Consider the following 24691-nt stretch of genomic DNA (forward strand, 5'->3'; position numbering starts at 1 on the left):
ACCTCATTTCATACTGTAGCTTATACTCTATATTTATTTGCTTTTTATTTTATATGCATTTTATGGCTGTTTATTATTGAGTGTACCTTATCTGTGGTTTTGTCTGAAACAGGTCTCTTGAAAATGAGTCCTCGTGACTCAGTGATACTAACTTGTATGAATAAAGGTTGAATGAAAAAAGTATATGTAAAAAATATGTACATTAAAATGCTAATGACCCCCAAAAGACAAAAATGAAGAAAAAAAAAATAACATGGTCAAGGACATCAGATGACTAAAAAAAGATGTTTAAAACAAATAAATGAAAATGAGTGAACTAAAAGCAAGGTGCTTTATATGAAATTTTAAAAATGCTGACGTGCTCAGTAGGATGTTGGGGTATAAATAAAATCACTTGTGTTTTTTAAATGTCTAATTAACAAAGATTAAATTTCAAAAACTGAATTTTGCTGTCTCTCAGCGATCAGGTTGCTCAATAATCCTGGTCTGTGGGCCTTTCTGGGTGGAGTTTGCATGTTCTCTCCGTGCATGCGTGGGTTTTCTCCGGATACTCACAGACCAAAAACATGCATGATAGGCTAATTGGTCAATCTAAAATTGTCCATAGGTGTGAGTGAGAGAGTGAATAGCTGTTTGTCTTGTTTGTCTCTATGTGTCCCTGTGATGGACTATAGACTGTCCTTGGTGTACCCCGCCTCTCACACTGTGATGCCGAACATGGGCACCAGTGACCCCCGTGACCCAAAAAGGAAGAAGCGGGTAAAAGATAATGGATGGATGGATGGGTCTGAATTCACAGAAATGTACAAGTTGCTCTGTGAACGCACGCAAGTGCTGAAGAACAGTTCCGTTTGAGCTCTTATTTTGAAGGCCAGCTGATAAAGGAAATGACTCACTGCAGCGAGCGGAAGCTGTTCTGTTTCTTTCGCATGTTTCGCTGTGATTTATTCCTGTGGAGTGATGCGCTCAGCTCTTTTCTTCTCTGCTGCTGGTCATAGTAGTTTAAAGTTATATTCAGCTGTAACAGCTCGGTAAACGTTGATGAACGGAAGAGAAGTGGAGACAGCAGCTTAAACAGCACCTGGATGCAGAGGAGGAAGAAATGTCGGAGGGTTTTGGAAGTAGCGCAGCTCTCGAACAGGAAAAACCTGAAGGAAACCAAGTCTTAGATGCAGCTTTCAGTCCCAACCAACTGCATATTATAGGTTTGTATCTTTTTATTATTTTATGTTGAATGTGATTATGTTTAGTTGCAGTTTTCTGGTAGCTAATGGATTCAGCTTCATAGAAGAAAAAGTGTAACTTTGTGTTTATATCTTAGTTTGTTTACAAATGAAATGGCTTATGAGAAGTTACAAACTGAAATAAATGATTTTATAGCCCTTTCGATTATTATTATTATATGTACATATTACAATACATGTACATATTACAATACATGTACATATACATATATACAAATGTACTTTTGTACATTTGTATATATGTATATGTACTTGTTAAGATATAATATAAAGATAATAACATATACAAATTTACATATAAATGTACATTTATATTATATTACATTTGTCTTCTGTGCATTTCTGGCTATGTCGCTTCGCACGGTCGCAAAGTGAGCCTTACAGTGTTTAATATTTACATTCAGGTTACAACAATTAACATTATCTTTATCTTATTTACATTATAATCCCTTTAATAATAAATGGAAACAATACATTACAAAATAATACATTACAAACAATAAATTTCAAGTATAACATTGCCATCTACTGGACAGTCTAGATCATCCATACATCCATTATCTTTTTACCCACTTATTATATTGTATTATGTATTTATATGTATATTACATTTCATAATTATTATATATGATATTATTAATTTTTATAATAATAATAACAGCTAATGACTTAACATGTCAGATCATCATATACTTTGTTATTAACAGATGAATTTGCCATTTGGATATGTATTAAGACATGTATTTATTTATTGAAGTTCTTCAGCACAGAAGTATATTCAACAAGACGAATACATTACATACACACACACACACACACACATATATATATCAGAGTCAGAGTTTCTTTATTGTCATTCGCACCTCATGTGGTACATGTGGTGGAGCGAAATTATGTACACAGGGTCCCAGTTACATCCAACAATAAAATATATAAGAAAAACAGTAATAACATCTGATATGAACTAAGAAAAACATCAACTAAATATACACTAAGCACTCATAACATAAAACATTGAACATCAGCACAAACATGAACATGAGTCTGTGAGCAGATGAGCACGCATGAGCACATCAACATTGAAACAGATCAGCAGCAACATGATATGGTTTTTCACAGTGATTATTCTAGTTAGAGATTCATGAGTCTAACAGCCTCAGGGTAGAAGCTGTTCTCAGTCTAGTGGTTCTACACTTGATGCTCCTCAACCTCCTTCCTGAGGGGAGTGGGGCAAAAAGTGTGTGTGCTTGGTGAGTGAGGTCCTTCATGATGCACGTAGCCCTCTTCCTGCATCTAGAGATGTAGATGTCTGTGATGGTGGGGAGGCTGACTCCGACAGACTTCTGTGCAGCCTTCACCACTCTCTGCAAAGCTTTTCTTTCTGCAGCTGTGCAGCCTCCATGCCACACGTTGATGCTGGAGCACAGGATGCTCTCCACTGCACACCTGTAGAAGGAGGTGAGGACTGAGCTTCCCAGACCAGCTCGCCTCAGCCATCTGAGGAAGTAGAGTCTCTGATGAGCTTTCTTGATCAGGCTGGTGGTGTTGTTGCTCCAGCTGAGGTTGTCATTCATGTGTACACCCAAGTACTTGTAGCTGGAGACCACTTCCACCGCAGATCCTCTTATGTTCAGGGGGGTGTAGATGTTTTTGTTCCTTCTGAAGTCCACAATCATCTCCTTTGTCTTCTTCACATTGATGTGAAGGTTATTCTCTTTGCACCAGCTCTCCAGGTGTTCCGCCTCTTGCCTGTAGCTGGACTCATCATTGTTTGTGATACATCCCACCACCGCTGTATCATCTGCAAACTTTACAATGTGACAGCCTGGATGGGTAGCTGCACAATCATACGTGAGCAGAGTAAACAGGAGGGGGCTCAACACACATCCCTGAGGAGAGCCAGTGCTGAGGGTTATGGTGGAGGAGGAGAAGTTGTGGATCCTCACTAACTGTGGTCTGTTTGTTAAGAAGTCTAGTACCCAGTTGCAAATGGAGGGGCTTAGTCCTAGTGTGGATAGTTTGTCCATCAGGGTTTGGGGGATCATGGTGTTGAAGGCGGATGTGAAGTCCACAAAGAGCATACGGACGTAAGAGTTTGAATTCATGATGACAACTGTTTTTTTTGCTGTTTGGCTGGTGAATTCTGGATTGTCTATAAATTTGTGTGGATGTGTCGAAGCTTGACAGCGCTCAGACTGAATTTGTGGAGCTGCAGCAAGGAGCTGGAGCAGCTGTATCAGGACTGAGGGCTTTCTAGCAACACACATGAAAGGGAAATAATCTTGGAGAAGCTGTGAGCTCGGACTTTTGGCATAAAGGATCAATTCAGCTGTTCTGAAGTTACATCAGAGGAATATATACCAGCAAGACTTTAAAAGGCAGAAACAACAATTCACGAGTTCTGCCTGACCCAAACTGTGGCCTTGACGCCGAACTTATCGCAACTCCTCCTGGCATGTTTTTAAAATAACAAAGATGCTTTGTCTGTCTCCTCACCCCTCCCTTCCCCAAGGCCGTGGACATGTGACAGAGCCTCAACCGAGCTGATGATGAATAACACCTCTTATCTGGACAATGGGGTTTCTCTGGACTATGCTACGACTTTTCCTTAAAAATTCAATGTTTTCACCGGCCTATATGTACATGTATGACGTCTATTTATGTTGCTTTGGTGTGGTAGGTTTTTTTTGATGCCTCAAATCGTGTCCTGTCTAGGACACGGCGTGAGAGATCTTTTTTTTTTAATACCGTCTCTCCTCAAGTTTTCTTCCCTTTTATCATCTAAGCAAAATATTATTCTGAATAAGAATAAGAAGGCAGTGCTTTTTATAGTTGCAGCTTTGTGCACTCCGCCCATCTTTCAGACGACTGGACGTACATAATACAAGGAATTTAATGATCGGATGGTACACAAAATCTGAATTCCTGGACATTTCTAGAAGTAGAAACCGTCCAGAGGACCTGACTTAACTTTGTTGGATTTTTCTACCTGGATTATTGAGCATGCATCAGGATGTTTCTGTTTTACCTGCTCCATTACAAACAAACATTAATTTACTGCACTTTGCTGCATCAGCTCCAGCTTTTCTATTTTTCATCCTCTCTCTGTTGCACCTTTGTTGTTGTCTCTTTCGGTCCATCAGATGGATGTCTGTACGTTTCTCCGGTTTAAGCTTTAAGACCCAAACCGGAGAAACGCACAGACATGCGCACTCTGCATGCGAACATATAACCCTCCTGCACCAGTCCATAGAGGCAGGCGTGCAATATGTGTCTCTGCTCTGCTCAGTCTGCTGACAGACAGTCAAGGAGAGAGATGAGGTGGGGAAGCCTGAGTGATCCTGGCACAAGAGCAGTTTGTTTATTTAGAATAATCAACGCAACCTGAACCGAGCCTTAGTCCAGTCCCTCAGTGGGCATTAAGCAGAGTCAGGCCACTGGGAAATGTCCTGGCGCTCCCGATGACTAGTCCGCCCCTGCGAGAGGTGAGCAGTGGAGCAGTGGAAAACTGAAACTCGTTTTGATCAGGGGCTATTGACAAAACATCCAGGACTTTAGCCCCGGAAGCCCTGGTCTAACGTCACACCTGGGCCAACATGTGCAAATAGTCTGAGATCCCTTTAAATCCAGATCTCACCATGTAGGGAAATGAAAGTGCTGGTGCTAAGAGCTCTGGCTCTGGTTTAGCACTGGAACTGAATTATAATAAAAACTCATTAAACTGAGCAGTAAAACAAATGATGTATTTGAATATAAAGCTATAGTTCTTATTACTGTATTTTACATGTGTTCCAGTGGTTCCTGTAGATGTTCAGAAGTCAGTGCTGATTAAAGAAGAAGCTCCTGAAGAACAGTGGCCTGATGTGGACCAGCAGGATGTAAATTGCCTCCACATAAAAGAGGAAGAAGAGGAGCAGTGGACCAGTCTGGGGGGTGAGCCAGTCAATGTGAAGAAGGAGGCAGATGTCACCAGGTTTTCATTCACTACAGTTCCTTTGAAGAGTGAGGATGATGAAGAGAAACCTCTGTTCTCACAGCTTCATCAACACCAAGATGAAGTCAGAGCTCTTCTGACCAGCAGCTCAACTGACCACATAGAATCAGCAACTGGTGGAGGGTCCTGTGGAGGAGCAGAAACTACAAAAAATCCTGATCTAAATAGTTGTGAAGACAATTCTGACTCATCAGAAACTGAAGTCAGTGAGGATGATGATGTGAATAATCCTGACTCTCACGAGAAACACTTATCAGACTGTGGGTCAAAAACTGAAGACGCTGATAAAGACTGGGGGTCTTTTCCCAGCAGCATCCCTGAGATAGATAGAAATGCTGTGGACAAAAATGGACAGAAGCCATTTTCATGTGATCTGTGTGACCGAAGGTTTTTTGTAAAGAGCAGTTTATACAAACACATGAGACGCCACACAGGACAAAAGCCATTTTCATGTGATCTATGTGAACGAAGGTTTTCAGAAAAGGGCAATTTAAAGAAACACATGATAATCCACTCAGGAGAAAAGCCCTTTTCTTGTGATCTGTGTGAACAAAGGTTTACCAGAAAGGACAATTTAAAAACACACATGATTAAACACACAGGACAGAAGCCATTTTGTTGTGATCTGTGTGAACGAAGGTTTTCTGAAAAGGGCACTTTAAAGAAACACATGATAACCCACACAGGACAGAAACCCTTTTCTTGTGATCTTTGTGAACAAAGATTTTCTCGAGCCAGCATTTTAAAGAATCACATGAGAATCCATACTGGACAGAAGCCCTTTTCTTGTGATCTTTGTAAACAAAGGTTTGCCCTAAAAGGCCATTTAAGCACACACATGATAACCCACACAGGAGAGAAGCCATTTTGTTGTGATTTGTGTGAACAAAGGTTTACCAGAATGGGTAGTTTAAGCAGGCACATGAGAATCCACATTGGGGGAAAAGTCATTTGAAATAACTCAGACATGAAGCAGCACAGTAGAAAAAATCTAATTTATACATGTATATGTGGCACATGGGTGTGAATATCTTTAAAACTATGAAAGTTACAGAGAATGTTTAGTCTTTAGTCAATTTGCAATGAGTGAAGAAAACCAACAATGTTACCTGGGATTATACTCCAGGAAATCAAAATAGTAAAAGACACGTAGGTTTGTTTTACTGGAGGAAGGAGACAAGATTCAAATACATTTTACCAAATATATTGGAGGGCAATTGATACAAATAAAAATACTTTAAAAAAAAGTATTAAGCATTTAAAATATGCAATACCAGAAATTTGTTAAAAGATTGTATTTCCGACTTAATTTTTAAAACAGCTTTGGCTGAACTTAAAAAGACATTTTAAAATATCAGGTGAGACTGAGGCTTACTAGTGGGGGGAGGGGGAGGAGGCAGTGAAGACAAGGGGACCACATCCAGTGAAGAAAAAGGGATAACCTAAACTACTAAAGGGAAATTGAATGAATCATGAATCTCTAACTAGAATAATCACTGTGAAAAACCATATCATGTTGCTGCTGATCTGTTTCATGTTGCTGCTGATCTGTTTCAATGTTGATGTGTTCATGCATGCACATCTGCTCACAGACTCATGTTCATGTTTGTGGTGATGTTCAATGTTTTATGTTATGAGTGCTTAGTGTATATTTAGCTGATGTTTTTCTTAGTTCATATCTTAGATGTTATTACTGTTTTTCTTATACATTTTATTGTTGGATGTAACTGGGACCCTGTGTACATAATTTCGCTCCACCACATGTACCACATGAGGTGCGAATGACAATAAAGAAACTCTGACTCTGACTCTGACTCTGAAAAAGGATGCTCCACACACAAAACGAGACACCGCCACCAAGGGTCACCACCGCCACCACATGGAGCCTCAGTCCCTGAAATAAAAAAATTAAAAAAAAAACAGCAGTGTCACAATATTTTATAAAACAGACTTTTAGTGGTGCACTCAGTTCATTAAAATCAATGACTCAGCTAGTAGGGTAAGGGCCCGAGTTGGTTTTATATTTTTCCTCTAGGCAAAACAGCAGCAAGCAGAATCCCAGCTGAATAGCAGGCAGAAAGGCTCATCTGGAAGCTAAAAATGGAGCAAATTGTCACTATTAAACTAAACTGCAGTGCTGAAAATGATGGAATTTACAGAGTCTCGTATCGCCTACCTGTAAATTAGTATGTTACAGCACAACTGTATAAGAAAGTTGATGTATAAATTGGGCCATGCAGCTGTAACAGAGCGCTGTATAATAAGCATTTGTTTACATTGAGCAGGTAAGCGGTAGCATAGCTAGGCTAACTCTTACCTTCAAGCCATAAATCGGACACACAAAAGATGGACCGGTCTTGTACCCAGGAGGCACAGCAGAGGAGAGGCTAAACTAAACGTTAAAAACAGACCACAACTTGTATTAACAGCAACCGTGTAGGCAAATTACTGTAATAAAACATTAGCCACGCTTAACGGAGGATGGTTATCAGCAGCAGAAGAAAGCAGACGTCGTGACGCACGCAGTGTACGCCAGACAGGTAGTGACGTGCTTTTATACAGAAGCCACAATTGACAGTGTTAAAATGGCAGCACACCATTTATGCTGCTACATATACATACACGTATATTGTAATGTTCATCATAACAACAGACTGCATCTGTAAGTATGTAAGAAACTTTGATGTACCTAAATTCTGAATTAATAAAAACTATCAAATATTTTCTACATACCAACTGATTTTAAAGTTGTTCTCTGTATTTTGTATGTCTTTATTACAAAAGAGTCTGGACATTATTGTCACTTTGCCACTGTCTCAACTTGGCTCTGTATGACATGGCCCCCGTTAAAGGCCTCGCCACTGTTGGTATCCACCCCACTCAGCTTGGTTTATGGGACCTCCTTGTTTGTGATTTCAAGCGGGCTGCTCCGAGGGACCAATTTTGATTCAAGCAGAAGCAGCCATTGATTGGCTAGCGAAGCTACATCACTGGATGACTCGCCCAGCAAAACTGCATACGACTTCTGAACCTCCACTTCCTCGTGTTGACAGACGGCGCCACAAGAAATGAACATATTTATTGAGAGATAATGGAAATGACAGCACAGGATGGCTACATCCGGACTTAAAGGCAGTGCCGAGATAAGCTAAAGAAACTGAAGTCAGATTATAGGGCAATTATAGAGCACAACGAGCGGAGTGGCTCAAATACAAAAGACCAGTTACGATACCACCCAAATTGCACTGAGGATCCCTCCCACAGCACGGCGAACCAGGTCAACCTCCACTGTAATGGCAAATCACCTACAATTGGGAATTACCAAGGAGAGCGGAGTGGAGTGGAGCCACACTTACCAATGGCAAAGCAACATAAGTGGGGAGACAACAACTTGTATCGACTGACAAGACAGGGATTAGGATGCAAAGAATATGTGGCATGTTAGGATTGGTACAGATAGAAATGGCAGAGTTCTAAAAAGGGTAAAGTGTGTTATGTAAAGATGAAGTACTTTGCAGAACAGGTGGAATGCCCCCTCCAGGTGGTATTCCACTGGGAGGAGCCTTTCCCTCAGGTGGATGAGTTGACGTATATTCGTGTCTTGTTCACAAGTCATGGTATGGATCAGGAGATGGATCGATTGATGTATTGGGCCTCATCCTCAGTAATGAGGCATTGGTCCAGTAAGTCTGGGTCAGTGGTTAATTTGAGCCGGAACAAGATCTGTGAACTCTCTCATTTTGACAGGCCGTGTTTCTGCAACTGTTTGCTCAGATCTGGCAACTCAAATCTCCGCTCCTAAAAGTCTAAAGTCATTGCGCATTTTTATTTTGATTATATTTATTAAAATACAACAAGAGGAGACGTTGCCCAGTCTGTGGAGTGGATTTTCCAGCCACACTATTTGCACCAGCTCGCACACACACTTCTGCCCAGCAGAGACGCGGATCACATGTTCCACGGCGATGAGCGTTTTCATCCACCTTCAGCCATGCGCCCTGCTGACAGTGCGTGTTTTACTCACAGGAGCGCATCCAGACAGCTCTACAGACGGCACGCACAACTGCTGGTGTGTCGGAACTCCTGCATACATTTCAGACATAAATAAAAAAGCTTACAGTAAAAAATAAAATACAGCAAAAGAAATGAGTATTATTCACATTACATCATGTTTCAAAACAACGGCACTAATTTGTCAAAATAACAGCGATAAAAATGTGGACAATGGACAGTCCAATTTACTTTCATAAAATAAATTGATGAAAGGATGGTTTGTCCTTAGCTGGACAACTGAGAATTGAAGCACCTGAAGGGAGTGGTACCATACCATACCACTTTATTTATAAAGCACTTAAAACAACAACAAGGCCAACCAAAGTGCTGTACAGACAAAACAACAGGTAACACACAAAGCAAAATACAAAATGAGGTAAATCAGAATATAGACAAAAAACGATGCAGATAATGACGACAAACCAGTGTGGAGCATACAGGATCAAAACACAGATCATCTGGTGTTGAAAGCTGTTGAATAGTACTGAGTTTTTAAATGGGACTTGAAAACCGAGAGGGAGGGGGCCTGTCTGACAAGCAGAGGTAACTCGTTCCAAAGTCTTGGTCCTGCTACAGAGAAGGCCCTGTCACCTCTGTGCTTAAGACGAGTTCCTGGAACTGTGAGGAACAACTGGTCCTCAGTTGAACTGGGATGTTAGCTCCTCAGTGGTGGTGAGAAACACCGGGGGCTGAATTATCATTTCAGAGTTATAAACATCTGTGAAACGTGTGGCAGTGAAATGGCTGCGACGTGCAGGAACGCACGGCTTAGATGGTAATCGAGAATGGAGCAGGAGCACAGGACTGAGTTCAGCTGAGAAGAGTTTGGGTTGGACAGTGAAATGTTTGTGTGTGTGTGTGGGGTGGGGGGGTGGGGGGTTTAGTATGCATGACAGAATCTGAGCTGCTCGGCTGGTTGTCGTTGCTCTCAAAAATAGTAATTTCAATTAAACCTTTATTTATGCAAGTTGTTAGTCTCACCGAGCCTCGAGGCCTCATTTACAAAAGAGACCTGTTTTTATTAAATTTAATCAAATGTTTACAGATGTTTAATAACCTGTTAAAATACATCAACATACAGGAAATGGCATCTCTTTTAATCTATTTTTTTGGGGGGACAGACCCACAGACGACCCCCCCCCCCCACACACACACACACAACCCCCACACCCGCCCTGCCAGACTGCCTGCCATCTGTGTTCTAGCATCAATGGGTTTACAAATTAAGCCCTGGTCTGGCTGAAGGAAGAGTTGAGTCAAATGGCAAAGCGCTTGATTTACTGGTCTATCTTCCAAAGAATAAGACTCTCGATACAAGTGGCTGCTTCTTCATATCAAAATAAGTCATTTGAGATGGTTCAGGCATCTGATTAGGATGTCTCCTGGACACCTCCTGCTGGAAGTTTTCCAAACACATCCCACTGGTAAAAGGCCCTGAGGCAGACTCAGAATTCGCTGGAGGGATTGTGTATATTCCCTGGCCTGGGAATGCCTCAACATCCCTCAGGAGGAGCTGGAGTGTGGGATGTCTAGGTTTTTCTCCTGCACCACTGCTGCATCCATGACCAGTGAAGGAGCTAATGAAAGAAGATAATGGGAAAGAAAAGTAGAGGTCATAGAATCTGTGGACCAGCAAGGGGGAAGATAAGTGAGGATTACGTATGAAATGTATGAAGAAAAGGAAGGCAGGACATGATGACATCAGGTTTAGAAATGTCTAGGAGAGTAGGAGAGATGGCATTGATATTTTTGACTTGACACTCTCACTGAAACGTTTTAATCTTTAAATGACTTCTTGTGCTGTTGACTTCATACATCTCCTGCGTGTCACGTCGTAAGTGCAGCTACAGCGTTTACTCTCAAGACATTACCTGCAGCGTCCCCTCAGTGAAGACTGAACTTGGCAAAAATAACTTTTCCTCCCACAGACCAAAAACATGCATGTTAGGCTAATTGGTAAATCTAAAATTATCCATACGTGGGAGTGAGAGAGTGAATGGCTGTTTGTCTCGTTTGTCTCTATGTGTCCCTGTGATGGACTGGAGACTGTCCGGAGTGTACCCCGCCTCTCGCACAGCTGGCTGGACATGGGCACCAGTGACCCCCGTGACACAAAAAGGAAGAAGCGGGTAAAAGATAATGGATGGATGGGTCTGAATTCACTGAAATGTACAAGTTGCTCTGTGAACGCACACAAGTACTGAAGAACAGTTTCGTTTGAGCTCTTATTTTGAAGGCCAGCTGATAAAGGAAATGACTCACTGCAGCGAGAGGAAGCAGGGGATGGGATGTTCATTATTTGCAGATGATGGAACCATTTGGAAAAGAGGAAAAAATATAAAATTCACTGTGAAGAAAATACAAGAGGATATATTAAAAATTGAGAAATGGGCAAATGATTGGGGATTCAAATTTTCAGTAGATAAAACAAAAGTAATGATATTCACACAGAAAAGAGTCACATAATAATAATAATAATAATAATAATGTCATCACAATGTCAGCACTGTATGTTTCCATACAATGGCGAAATTAGTCTCTGCATTTAACCCATCCACCACCAGGTGGTGCAGTGGGCAGCTATTGAAAGCGCCCGGGGGACATTTTGGGGATTAGACGTGCTGCCCAGAGACGCCACGTGAGAAATTAAATTGAAATTATATAATCAAGAACTAGAGCAAGTTAAGTGTATAAAATATTTGGGTATATGGTTTGATGAGAAAATCATATGGAATGTACATATACAAAAGATTATTGATAAATGTAAAAAAACCTTAAACATTATGAGATGTTTAGCTGGGAATGAATGGGGTGCAGATAGAACAACATTAAAACGAATTTATACAGGACCTATCAGATCAAATATAGATTATCGTTGTGTAATTTATGGATCAGCAGCAAAAACACATTTGGAGAAACTGGACAAAATACAATACCAAGCTTTATCAGCTGGCCTTCAAAATAAGAGCTCAAGACTATGAGCATTCAAAACCACCCCAGCAGCAGCACTTGGAGTAGAAATGGGAGAAATGCCGTTAGCAATGAGACGAGAACAATTAGCAATGAACTACTGGATCAATCTTAAAGGAAATAACCCGGAACACCCAACACTAGATATTTTAAAACCACGCTGGGAGACGGAGAAGAAAGAGACAAGAAGTTTTGGATGGACAATAGACCAGAAAACTAAAGAAATGAAAATAGACAACGTAGACATCAGCCCAGTAGTACCAGTACCAACAATACCACCATGGCTTCTTCCAAATGCAACAGTTGACTTGACACTCATGGACAAGAAAAAATACAGAAGATTTTTTTTTAACTCCTATACAGTACAGGACCATATCAATAACTACTATAACTATTTACAGATTTATACAGATGCATCAAAAACATCAGAGAAAGTAGGAGTGTCATATGTAATACCAGAATTCAACATAGAAGTAAGGAAAATAATCACAAATGAAGTATCTGTACACAGGGGAGATGTTGGCAGTACTGTTGGCAGTGCAGTGGATAGAAGACACAAGACCGTTAAAAACAAACATCTGTTCAGACTCAAGCTCAACACTCATCAGTTTGCAAAATAGTCATTCAGATAGCCGACCGGACATTTTACTAGAACTACAACAAACATTATTCAGAATACAAATGATGGGACTGACAGTGATATGTTTATGGACACCAGCACATATAGGGATCAGAGGGAATGAAGCAGCAGACAGGGCAGCAAAAGCAGCAACAAAAGATCAAATCAATTTTACAATATCCATCAGTAAATCAGAAGCAAGAACCATAGTGAAACAAAAACTAAAGGAAAAATGGCAAAAACAGTGGGAAGAAGAGCACAAAGGAAGATGGTACTAGAGAATTCAGAGACAAGTGGGAGAAATGAGGAACAGAAGAGAAGAAAGACTAATAACCAGAGTAAGATTTGGACATACCGGACTTAACAGCACACTACACAAGATTCAGAAACATGATACAGAACAATGTGAGCACTGTGGACAAGAGGAAACAATAGAACATGTCATTTTGGTCTGTCAGAAATAGGAACATCACAGAAGGCGTATGATAGAACAATTAGGAAAAATCAAAGAAACATTTAGTATAATAAATATATTGCAAAAGGAAATAAGAAGGAAAAGTATTCAAATCATTATACATTTAAAAAAAAAAACCCACAAAATTAGACAAGAGAATATAAACATACAGACATAGCCATTTTGATCCACACTCCACAATAGTAGGTGGCGGTAATGCACACCTTCCGTTGTTTGCCAACCGCCATAAAACCTCATTAAGAAGAAGAAGAAGAAGAAGAAGAAGAAGAAGAAGAAGAAGAAGAAGCGAGCGGAAGCTGTTGTTTCTTACGTACGTCCATGTTTCGCTGTGATATATTCCTGTGGAGTGATGCGCTCAGCTCTTTTCTTCTCTGCTGCTGGTCATAGTAGTTTAAAGTTATATTCAGCTGTAACAGCTCGGTAAACGTTGATGAACGGAAGCTAAGAGAAGTGGAGACAGCAGCTTAAACAGCACCTGGATGCAGAGGAGGAAGAAATGTCGGAGGGTTTTGGAAGTAGCGCAGCTCTCGAACAGGAAAAACCTGAAGGAAACCAAGTCTTAGATGCCGCTTTCAGTCCCGACCAACTGCATATAATAGGTTTGTATCTTTTTATTATTTTAATGTGAATGTGATTATGTTTAGTTGCAGTTTTCTGGTAATTAATGGATTTAGTTTCATAGAAAAAAAAAAAGTGTGGACTTCCGGTCTGGTGAGTCAGGGGATGGCAGCCAGTGTTGCCAGGTTGGGCGGTTTTCATTCTGATGTTGCAGGTTAAAATTGCTTTGGGTGGGTGGGGATAATTTGGGCGGATTTGGAGTCAGATCGGCGGTTTTTGAGTTAATTTATTAAACACATTTCAAACAATCATTCATCATTATTTTATAGCAAAGCTCCCCTGACCTTTCTCCGTCACTGATTGGCTATTGTCATCTGCCAGTGCGATCACAACAGAGAATTGGTGAGGCAGTTAGAAGACACCTTGTTGTGTGGGCTGGCCCGTTGCAGCGGTACGTCGGAGCGGCCGCCATATTGGATGTGGCAGAACTGCCGGTCAACTGATAAAGGGAATGAACAGAACTTCATAAAGCACTGTTCTACAAAGTGTTTTAAGTTTATGCCTGTCATTCACACACACTAATATATTTGTAAAACAAACAGACACCAAAGACAACATTTATAACTTTTTTTAAGTGATTATTAAAAATGTTTACTCCTTAAATGTTTAGGTTAAAGGTAAGCACTAAACCAACATGTATTATTTTTAGTGTTTACAACTACTAATGTGTGTAACACTATTACTGTGGTAATAAATATAGAAATATTCATATTGAACATTTAATCCGTGTCTATAATGATCAGATCATGAAATGTGACATGTTGATTTTCTGAATAAAGAACACTAACGTTCACATTTAACTGATTTTGATGAACATATAAACACCAATATATTTTTACAGAGGGTGGGGGGTATTGTGTGTGTGTGTGCGTGCATGTGTGTGTGTGTATGTATGTGTGTGTATATATATATATATATATATATAGTCTAAATAATTTTCATGACAATCTAATGCTGAGATTGTGGCTTTTGAGAGCACGAACGTAACGATCGCTTGATCGATGTTCTGTGATGAAGGATGCAAAACAGTGAAGTATATCTTCTGGTCAGAGATACTAAAATTGCTGCTTACACAATATATGACGTCAGCAAGGACCCGGATATCAGGCAAGCGGAACTTCAAGTACAATACAATTAGGGCTGTAGTTGTGGTTTGCACTGATTAAAAAACAAAAAAACAGCCAAATAAATAAAAGGTATCCAAGAAGCATTTTTGCTATGGGACTTGCAATAGTGACAGCCGATATGCTGACAAAAATCACATTTGGTATATGGCAAGTTACGTGGTTGATGCTGTTTCCAAAACCTATTACTCCAGAATAGAAGTGTGTTCAGTGGATCTAATTCTGTGACTGAGTTGGCTACGACCTGACAAATGTAAACAGGAACATGTGTGTACATGTTTATTATGAAACATAATATATAAAAATGTAAATTAAAAAAATATACCATCACCATCCTGACATTCTTTACCTGAAGTAGTGTGAAAGCAGTCCAAAAATGGTTTCTAAAAAAATTAGTTGACACATGGAAGTCACCATTTTTTTAACACTGCAGTATTTCTTCTTTCTTCTTCTTTTTCTTTCTGTGCGTTCTCTGGCCCAGATGCAGCAAAACGGGCCCAAACCATGATACTACCACCACCATGCTTCACAGATGGGATAAGGTTTTTATGCGGGAATACAGAGTTTTCCTTTCTCCAGACACAACACTTCATTTAAACCAAAAAGTTCTATTTTGGTCTCATCCATCCACAAAACTTTCTTCCAACAGCCTTCTGGCTTGTCCATATGATCTTTGGCAAACTGCAGATGAGCAGCAATATTTTTTTTGGAGAGCATTGGCTTTCTCCTTGCAACCCTGCCATGACCACCATTGTTGTTCAGTGTTCTTCTGATGGTGGACTCATGAACATTAACATTAGTCAATGTGAGAGAGGCCTTCAGTTGCTTAGAAGTTACCCTAGGGTTCTTTGTGACCTTGCTGTCTATTCCACGCCTTGATTTTGGAGTGATCTTTGTTGGTCAACCATTCCTGGGGAGAGTAACAATGATCTTGAATCACCTCCATCTCTACACAATCTGCCTGACTGTGGATTAGTGGAGTCCACAAACTCTTTTGAGATGGTTTTGTAACATTTTCCAGCCTGTTGAGCATCAACAACTGCTTTTCTGAACTCCTCAGAAATCTCCTTTGTTCGTGCCATGACATACTTCCACAAACGTTGTGAAGAGCAGACTTTGATAGATCCCTGTTCTTTAAATTATACAGGGTGCCCACTCACACTTGATCATCATCATCCCATTAATTAAAAACGCCTGACTCTAATTTCACCTTCAAATTAATTCCTAATCCTAGCGGTTCACATACTTTTGCCACTCCCAAATATGTAATATTGGATAATTTTCCTCAATAAATAAATGCCCAAGTATAATATTTTTGTTTTCTTTGTTTAACTGGGTTCTCGTTATCTTCTGTATTTTTTGGCCTATAAGTCACTTTTTTTCCATCATTTGCATGCCCTGCGACTTATACGCCGAAGCGACTTATTTATGGATTTTTTCCCCCCATATTTATAAACCAACTTTTGGTTGAGATATGACCATTTTCATTCATACTAACTAGGAATGCGCAATATATATATATATACGGTATATGGTAGAAACTATAGAAATTTAGCCTACTATATAGATCTGTCTTCTACTGGCTAACCACAGTAATGCTGTGTCTGATGTAAAATCAAAGTTTTCAGTTTAATTGTTACTTTTTTAGTTGAAAACTGTGCAGTTTTCAACTAAAAAACCTGCCTGAAGACCGCAACCATCATCCCAGTCCCAAAGAGCTCTACAGTGACTGGTCTGAATGACTACCGGCCAGTTGCCTTCACCCCGATAGTCGCTAAATGCTTTGAAAAACTGGTCATGACCCACATCAGAACAACCATCAACGAGGACACTCACCAGTACGCATACCGCAATAATGGATCTACAGAAGACACTATCTCACCTGTGGTCCACACTGCTCTCACCCACCTGGAGCAGGACTCCTATGTCCGTATGCTCTTTGTGGACTTCACGTCTGCCTTCAATACCGTGATCCCCCAAACACTGATGGACAAACTACTCACACTAGGACTAAGCCCCTCCATTTTCAACTGGGTCCTAGACTTCTTAACAAACAGACCTCAGTCCGTGAGGATCCACAATTTCTCCTCCTCCACCATAACCCTCAGCACCGGCTCCCCTCAGGGCTGTGTGCTGAGCCCTCTCCTGTTCACTCTGCTCACATATGACTGTGCACCTACTAGGGGTTGAACGATTACATAATTTTTAAACTCGACATTAACATAATAAAACTCGAGTAGAACTCAAGTACTTGATGTCATCATAGGATCTAAAGATACAAAAATAAATGAATAAATAAAACCGCAAAAAAGTTCATTATTTACAACAAAAAAAAATACCAACAAAACATTGGGAGCATATATTATGCTCCTACCATTTATCATACTGCAAATAAGTCACAGGAAAAACTAAACTATTAGTTATTAATATTAAGCTGCAAAAGTAAAAGAAATATGCAGTACGTCAAAAACGAAACTAAAGACAGTGTGGCAGTCGACCACCCCGCACCACCGCCAGCAGAGGTGCGCATTAGGTTTAGTTTTAGAGATTAATATGTTTATAGATTTTTTTTTAATAGGTTTAGAGATTAATATTTTTTGCTTTTTGTTTGTGAAACAAGGTCAGAGGAAGCTGGTTCTGGTTCAGTTGATTGGACCCGGTGTTGCACCATATTCTGTGACCTTCAACAGTGCATGCAACACCGCCCCCTACGGTCACAATATACGGTGGTCACAGAAAATGGTGTAACACCGGTTCGCAAATAGCTCGAGTCAGGAAGTTGATTCGTTTTCTGTTTCCTTACGGTAGTTGCACTGGAAGATTCATCTTTAGTGAAATATTTCCATACTATAGTATTGATGCATTTCTACCTGTTTGCCAAGACTGGGCCTGCTCTGCTCCATCTGTCTGCTTGGAGGAATCCATTTTGTAACCCGCGCCCGGCGCAGATCACGTGACGTGGCGCAATGACATAACGACAACGTAATGATGTCACCACAAATACTCGACGTGAAATTAAAAAACTCTATAGATGTCCTAGGAATCGATGTGTAGATTACTCGAGTAGTCTGTTAAAGCCCTAGCACCTACCCATCCAGGCTGTCATATTGTAAAGTTTACAGATGATACAGAGGTGGTGGGATGTATCACAAACAACGATGAGTCCAGCTACAGGCAGGAGGTGGAAAACCTGGAGAGCTGGTGCAAGAAGAACAACCTTCACATCAATGTGAAGAAGACGAAGGAGATGGTCGTGAACCCACCCCCGAACATAGGAGGATCTGCGGTGGAAGTGGTCTCCAGCTACAAGTACTTGGGTGTACACCTGAATGACAACTTCCGCTGGTGCAACAACACCACCAGCCTGATCAAGAAAGCTCATCTGTGACTCTACTTCCTCAGGTGGCTGAGACGAGATGGTCTGGGAAGCTCAGTCCTCACCTCCTTCTACAGGTGTGTAGTGGAGAGCACTCTGTGCTCCAGCATCATCGTGTGACATGGAGGCTGCACAGCTGTAGAAAGAAGAGCTTTGCAGAGAGTGGTGAAGGCTGCACAGAAGACTGTTGGAGTCTGTCTCTCCACCATCACAGACATTTACACCTCCAGACGCAGGAAGAGGGCCACCTGCATCATGAAGGACCTTACTCACCCAGCACACACACTTTTTGCCCTGTTCCCTCCAGGAAGGAGGTTAAGGAGCATTAAGTGTAGAACCACTAGACAGAAGAACAGCTTCTACCCTGAGGCTGAATATCTAATCAGGATAATCGATGTGAAAAATCACATGTTGCTGCTTATCTATTTCATGTTGCTGTGTTTATTCGTGCTCATCTATTGGCACAGACTCATGTTCGTGCTGCTGTTCGCCGTATTGTTTTTGTGCTACTAGTGCTTAGTGTATTTTTAGTTAACGTTTTTCTTAGTTCATATTTTAGATCTTATTACTGTTTTTCTTTAACATTTTAATACTTTTTGTTGGATGTAACTGGGACCCTGTGTACACAATTTCGTTCCACCACATGTTCCACATGTGGTGTGTATGACAAATAAAGAACCAACCTTGAAAAGTTCAACTGAGACACACCTTTGCTATAATGTCGAGCAAACAAATAGTTTTGAGGTGGTTATCTTGTTAAAAAAACGCGATGCGTCAGCGGTGACACGTAATAGATGCAACGTATACAGCGAAGCAATGTAATAATGGTTTGATCAACTCTATTAAACATATTTGGACTGATGCGACTTATAGGGCGATGCCACGTGTACGGCGGGAAATGCGATATATTTAGGACTTCTGTGAAAATCTAATGATGGTTTAGGTAATTTATGCAGCAATATAATTTTTTTTTTTTTTTAAAGTTCACAAACTTTCAGGCACCACTGTATAACTCGCATTCTGTAACTTTTCAGCCTTGACTCATGTTTTAGTCTACTACAACAGATATAAATCATCCCCATATTGTTTTGCACCAGTAAAATACCATCCTTAGGTGAAAAAGGTAATGCCACTAGCTGTGGGCCTCAGGTCTCATCTCGAACCCCAGGCCCACCTCCAGCCCAGGAGGCTCCTGGCTCGCACTCCCTCAGAAGTCTAAACTACACTATCTCAATAAATCAAGGAAACATGAATTCAGTTTACCAATTGTATTAAATCAAGGCAGGAAAAGGTTAGAGTTTACAGCACTGGCCTCTCCTATATAATTCAACTCTCGCTCAAGGACCAGAAGGGGTGGATGACACGTTGCCTTACAATCATTGTATTGAAGACAGACGTGAAATCCACAAAGTGCATACGGATGTAGGAGTCCTTCTTCTCCAGGTGGGTGAGAGCAGTGTTGACCACAGAGGAGATGGCGTCGTCTGTAGATCGATTCTTGCGGTATGCGTACTGTTGAAGGTCCTCGTTGATGTTGACGGTTGTTCGGATATTGTGCCTAGGCTCCACCTTCTTACTGGAGCACAGCCTATCATATGGATAAGAGGGGCGGACTAAGGTTACGGATCGGTGTAAACCACCCGTTTCGTTCTGATCACAAATTGTATCGGATTGCGCCGAATACACAAAAAAATAACCCGAACGGAGTGTTTACATGACACACTTTTTTATTCCGACTGGCCATTTGATCCGGTTACTTATGTCCATGTAAACATACCTAGAGATGGTCGGACTACGTCCAACTTTTATCGACACCTGGAACGGACGCACAAAGAAAGGTAAGCTATAAGTGATGATAGCAAAGCTAGCTAGTTAACGTTGGCAATCTGCATCTGTTCCAATAACAAAACAGACAACAGAATGTTTTGTCAGCATGGCCTTGTTAGCATTAGCAGGCCTTGTTGTTAGCATGTCCCGCTAGCAACTTGATGGTAATGACGTCGACCGCAGCAGCTGCCCTCCAGAACCACCGGGTCCAGCAGACGGAGAACATCCAAGTTTTCCTCACGGAAACGAACGGAAGAAGAGTTCGGTCCGTGAAGGCAGATGGAGATGTTAGCAATGTTAGCAGGTCCTGCTAGTTTAATTTTTGCTTATGATGAACCGTAACGAGACAGGCCACAAGAAGCTGTGTAGCTAATATTAAGTTACATTGACATTAGTTAATATCAGCTGCATACAGCTCCTGACATTAAGCTAAGCGCCAAGATGATGCTCCCTCATTTGGCCGAGAGAGCTCACCTTATGAGCAGAGAGTGGAGACTGAGTAATATAATGTCTGAACTTATGAGAATTTACTAATAGGTTGCTTTGTATGGCTATAAGCAAATTACTTTTAGAGCTATTTTTTTAAGTTCCAATTTACAGTGTCAGATCAAATTAAATAACCTTTTACCTGTTCAATCTCAAAAGTCTCACACCATATCAGTCATTGAACTTCCTTGTTTATCTATTTGAAAAATGTGATGGCCAAAATACCATTGATTTACCCAACAATTTTCAGTCAGGTCATCTGGACAGTTTCTCGTTTTGTACTGAAATGTTTCACCTTCCATCCAGAAGGCTTCATAAGTCAAGGAAACACACAACACAAAACGGATTTTTCCCCCAACAGCTTACTCCAAAGTGGAGCAAACCAGTTATGTTGGTGCTAAGATGGTCTCTTTGACACGCCCCCTCTTCTGGTGCCGGCCCTGGATGGAAGGTGAAACGTTTCAGCACAAAAAAAGAAACTGTCCAGATGACCTGACTGAAAATTGTTGGATTGTATATCTGGATTATTGAGCAAGGACTTTGTTGGCCATTGATTTACATTGTGGTGTTCACCCACACATGTTCCTCAACTGAAGACCCAGTTGTCTGTCATCAACAACTGACCTCTGGTCTGATCGCAGGCTACGCTCCTTCCTTGGGGTGACTGCCATATCACCCGTGCTCATGACTGACCATGCTGGATCCACAGTTTGGCTTAAACTGTGTGGACTTATGTTACAAATGGGGGAAATGCAGCATCAGTGAAAAAGTTCAGAGATGAACTTAAGAAGACACTGATGGGTAAATATACATTTTTCTCTGCCTTGTTTGCAAATGTCTTATTTGCAAAATCATCAATCCTAAAATGTTTCAAATTATTAGCCCATAAAAGCCTTAACTGGTCTTACAGTGGAATTCTTAATCTTCATTTCATCTGTTTACTTTTGTCATGAAAATTATTTTGTGCACTCTATATTATTTATTTTATTAACCTTTTATTTAACCAGGCAAGTCCCATTGAGATCACAGATCTCATTTGCGAGGGAGGCCTGGGCCTGGAGGCAGCCTAACATGCATGTTTTTGGTCTGTGGGAGGAAACCGGAGTACCCGGAGAAAACCTATGCAAGCACGAGAAGAACATGCAAACTCCACACAGAAAGACCCCAGGTCCAACCGGGGATTGAACCCAGGACCTTCTTGCTGTGAGGCAACAGTGCTAAAACCACTGCACCATTATGCTGCCTGTACTCTGAGCCTATCGAACCGGATACTTTATATTAAGGCTGGTAACATGCCTATTGTACATAATCCTGACTCACTTTATACTAGACAATCAAACTCACCTGTAGAGAGAAATCAAAGTACCAAGTGTTTCGAGTACAATTTTAAAACAGTAGGCCAGCGGTTAGATTTAGTACAGCAACACCTTGTAACCTAAATACATAACAATTTATAGAATAATTTCATTACTGACTTCCGCACTGGATAAAATAACCTGCATTTAATTTTACATTAACCATGTTTATTTGAATAGCAAAAATATAACTTAATTTATCGTGTAATAAAAGGCCCTATAAAAGGTCCTAAAATTATTTAATTCAACTCTGATATGTGCATATCCCTTTTAAATCTAACTCAGTCACTTTGTGTTTTTTCAGAAACATTGATCTTTGAGGTGGAGAACATGATGGACAGTAAAGATGACACGTGCTCAGGAGCCATGAATGTGGATCCAGCCAGTGATTCACCACCAACCAAATGGCATCGCCTTCTGTCCTACTACTGTCACAGCTCAATCCAGGATTCAAGTATTGTAACACAGATAAGCAAATACGTTGATGCCATCTGTGACTCTGATACGGACAGTGCACTTTTCTTCTGGGCAACAAACTATGCCAGATTTCCACAACTCCACAATTTAGCATTGAAGGTAATGTCAGTCCCTGCCTCCTCTGCACCAGTGGAAAGGGTTTTCAGTCGAGGAGGCATTTTAATGAGACCCCATCGTGCACGTTTAGGCCATAGTATGTTGCAATCTCTCATGTTTCTAAAATGCAATGAAACCTTACTTTAAACTAATTTCCATTTATGTAACTTTATAGGTGTATATCTACTACTGTATTGAAACCACTGTGCAACTATATGGTTATCCTTTAGTCTTGAGTTTGGACTTATGAAGATTATTTTGCCACTGCAGTTTTTTAAGGTTTGACATGTGATGAAACTGCTTCCAATTTAACGGTTGTGTAATTTTATTGTTGAATCACATGAAGTTAGGCCACTGAATGTCTGATTTATTTGTTATGTAGCTTTGAACATTTATAGAAGCTAATGCATTCATTCAAAAGCAAACAAAGTTGCAGTATGTAACTTTTAAACTTTTATAAAAAATATTTTTTAATAAAATTTTATATTTTATTTTATTTGAGGTCTTGGTCTCAACTTGGTCTCGGGTTAGGTGGTCTTGAATTCAACACTAGCAAATAGTCTGAGATCCCTTCAAATCCAGATCTCACCATGTAGGGAAATGAAAGTGCTGGTGCTAAGAGCTCTGGTTTAGCACTGGAACTATGTCATGAAAAAACTCATTAAACTGAGCACTAAAACAAATGATGTATTTGAATATAAAGCTACAGTTCTCCTTACTGTATTTTACATGTGTTCCAGTGGTTCCTGCAGATGTTCAGAAATCGGTGCTGATTAAAGAAGAAGCTCCTGAAGAACAGTGGCCTGATATGGACCAGCAGGATGTAAATTGCCTCCACATAAAAGAGGAAGAGGAGGAACAGTGGACCAGTCTGGGGGGAGAGCCAGTCAATGTGAAGGAGGAGACAGATGTCACCAGCTTTTCATTCACTACAGTTCCTTTGAAGAGTGAGGGTGATGAAGAGAAACCTCTGTTCTCACAGCTTCATCAACACCAAGATGAAGTCGGTGATCTTCTGACCAGCAGCTCAGCTGACCACATAGAATCAGCAACTGGTGGAGGGTCCTGTGGAGGAGCAGAAACTATAAAAAATCCAGATCTAAATAGTTGTGAAGACAATTCTGACTCTTCAGAAACTGAAGTCAGTGAGGATGATGACGTGAATAATCCTGACTCTCACGAGAAACACTTATCAGACTGTAGGTCAAAAACTGAAGACACTGATAAAAACTGGGAGTCTTTTCCCAGCAGCATCCCTGAGTTGGATGGAAATGCTGTAGACAAAAATGGACAAAAGCCGTTTTCATGTGATTTGTGTGAACGAAGGTTTACCAGAAAGGACCATTTAAAAATACACATGATTAGACACACAGGACAGAAGCCATTTTCTTGTGATCTGTGTAAACATAGGTTTTCTGAAAAGGGCAATTTAAAGAAACACATGATAACCCACACAGGACAGAAGCCGTTTTCTTGTGATCTGTGTAAACATAGGTTTTCTGAAAAGGGCAGTTTAAAGAAACACATGAGAATCCACACAGGACAGAAGCCCTTTTCTTGTGGCCTGTGTGAACGAAGTTTTCTCCTAAAATATCATTTAAACACACACATGAGAACCCACACAGGAGAGAAGCCATTTTGTTGTGATTTGTGTGGACAAAGGTTTTCCACAATGAGTAGTTTAAGAAGACACATGAGGATCCACACTGGGGGAAAAAGTCATTTGAAATAACTCAAAGGCATGAAGCAGCACAGTAGGAAAATTCTATTTTATACATGTATACTTTCACACATATTGTAAAGTTCATAACAACGGACTGCATCTGTAACTATGTAAGAAACTTTTACATGCCTAAATTCTGAATTAATAAAAATTATCAAATATTTTATACATACCAACTGATTTTTAAGTTGATCTCTGTATTTTGTATGTCTTTATTACAAAAGAGTCTGGACATTATTGTCACTTTGCCACTG

The 24691-nt window shown here is 40.4% G+C and overlaps 1 protein-coding gene across 2 annotated transcripts; it reads left to right on the forward strand.

Moving 5' to 3' along the window:
• Positions 1-954: 954 nt before the first annotated feature.
• On the forward strand, positions 955-24534 carry LOC119425702 (zinc finger protein 37-like). 2 transcript variants are annotated; one of them, XM_037693244.1, is made up of 2 exons: positions 955-1205; positions 23455-24534. In XM_037693244.1, the coding sequence occupies exons 1-2, from the start codon at positions 1103-1105 to the stop codon at positions 24444-24446; spliced, it is 1095 nt and encodes a 364-aa protein (XP_037549172.1). In that variant the 5' UTR covers positions 955-1102; the 3' UTR covers positions 24447-24534. The 2 variants fall into 2 exon arrangements, with proteins under 2 accessions (XP_037549172.1, XP_037549173.1); XM_037693245.1 differs by lacking the exon at positions 955-1205 and adding an exon at positions 13617-13954.
• The last annotated feature ends 157 nt before the right edge of the window (positions 24535-24691 follow it).

Source organism: Nematolebias whitei, chromosome 19 (genome assembly GCF_014905685.2).
Source record: "Nematolebias whitei isolate Nwh7 chromosome 19, NemWhi1, whole genome shotgun sequence".
NCBI classification, from domain to species: Eukaryota; Metazoa; Chordata; class Actinopteri; order Cyprinodontiformes; family Rivulidae; genus Nematolebias; species Nematolebias whitei.

Excerpts from the sequence above, each read along its gene's own strand:
- LOC119425702 (XM_037693244.1), top strand. The coding sequence starts at position 1,103 with ATGTCGGAGGGTTTTGGAAGTAGCGCAGCTCTCGAACAGGAAAAACCT. Across the intron at positions 1,206-23,454 it reads CAACCAACTGCATATTATAG|TGGTTCCTGCAGATGTTCAG; the intron begins GTTTGTATCTTT and ends CATGTGTTCCAG.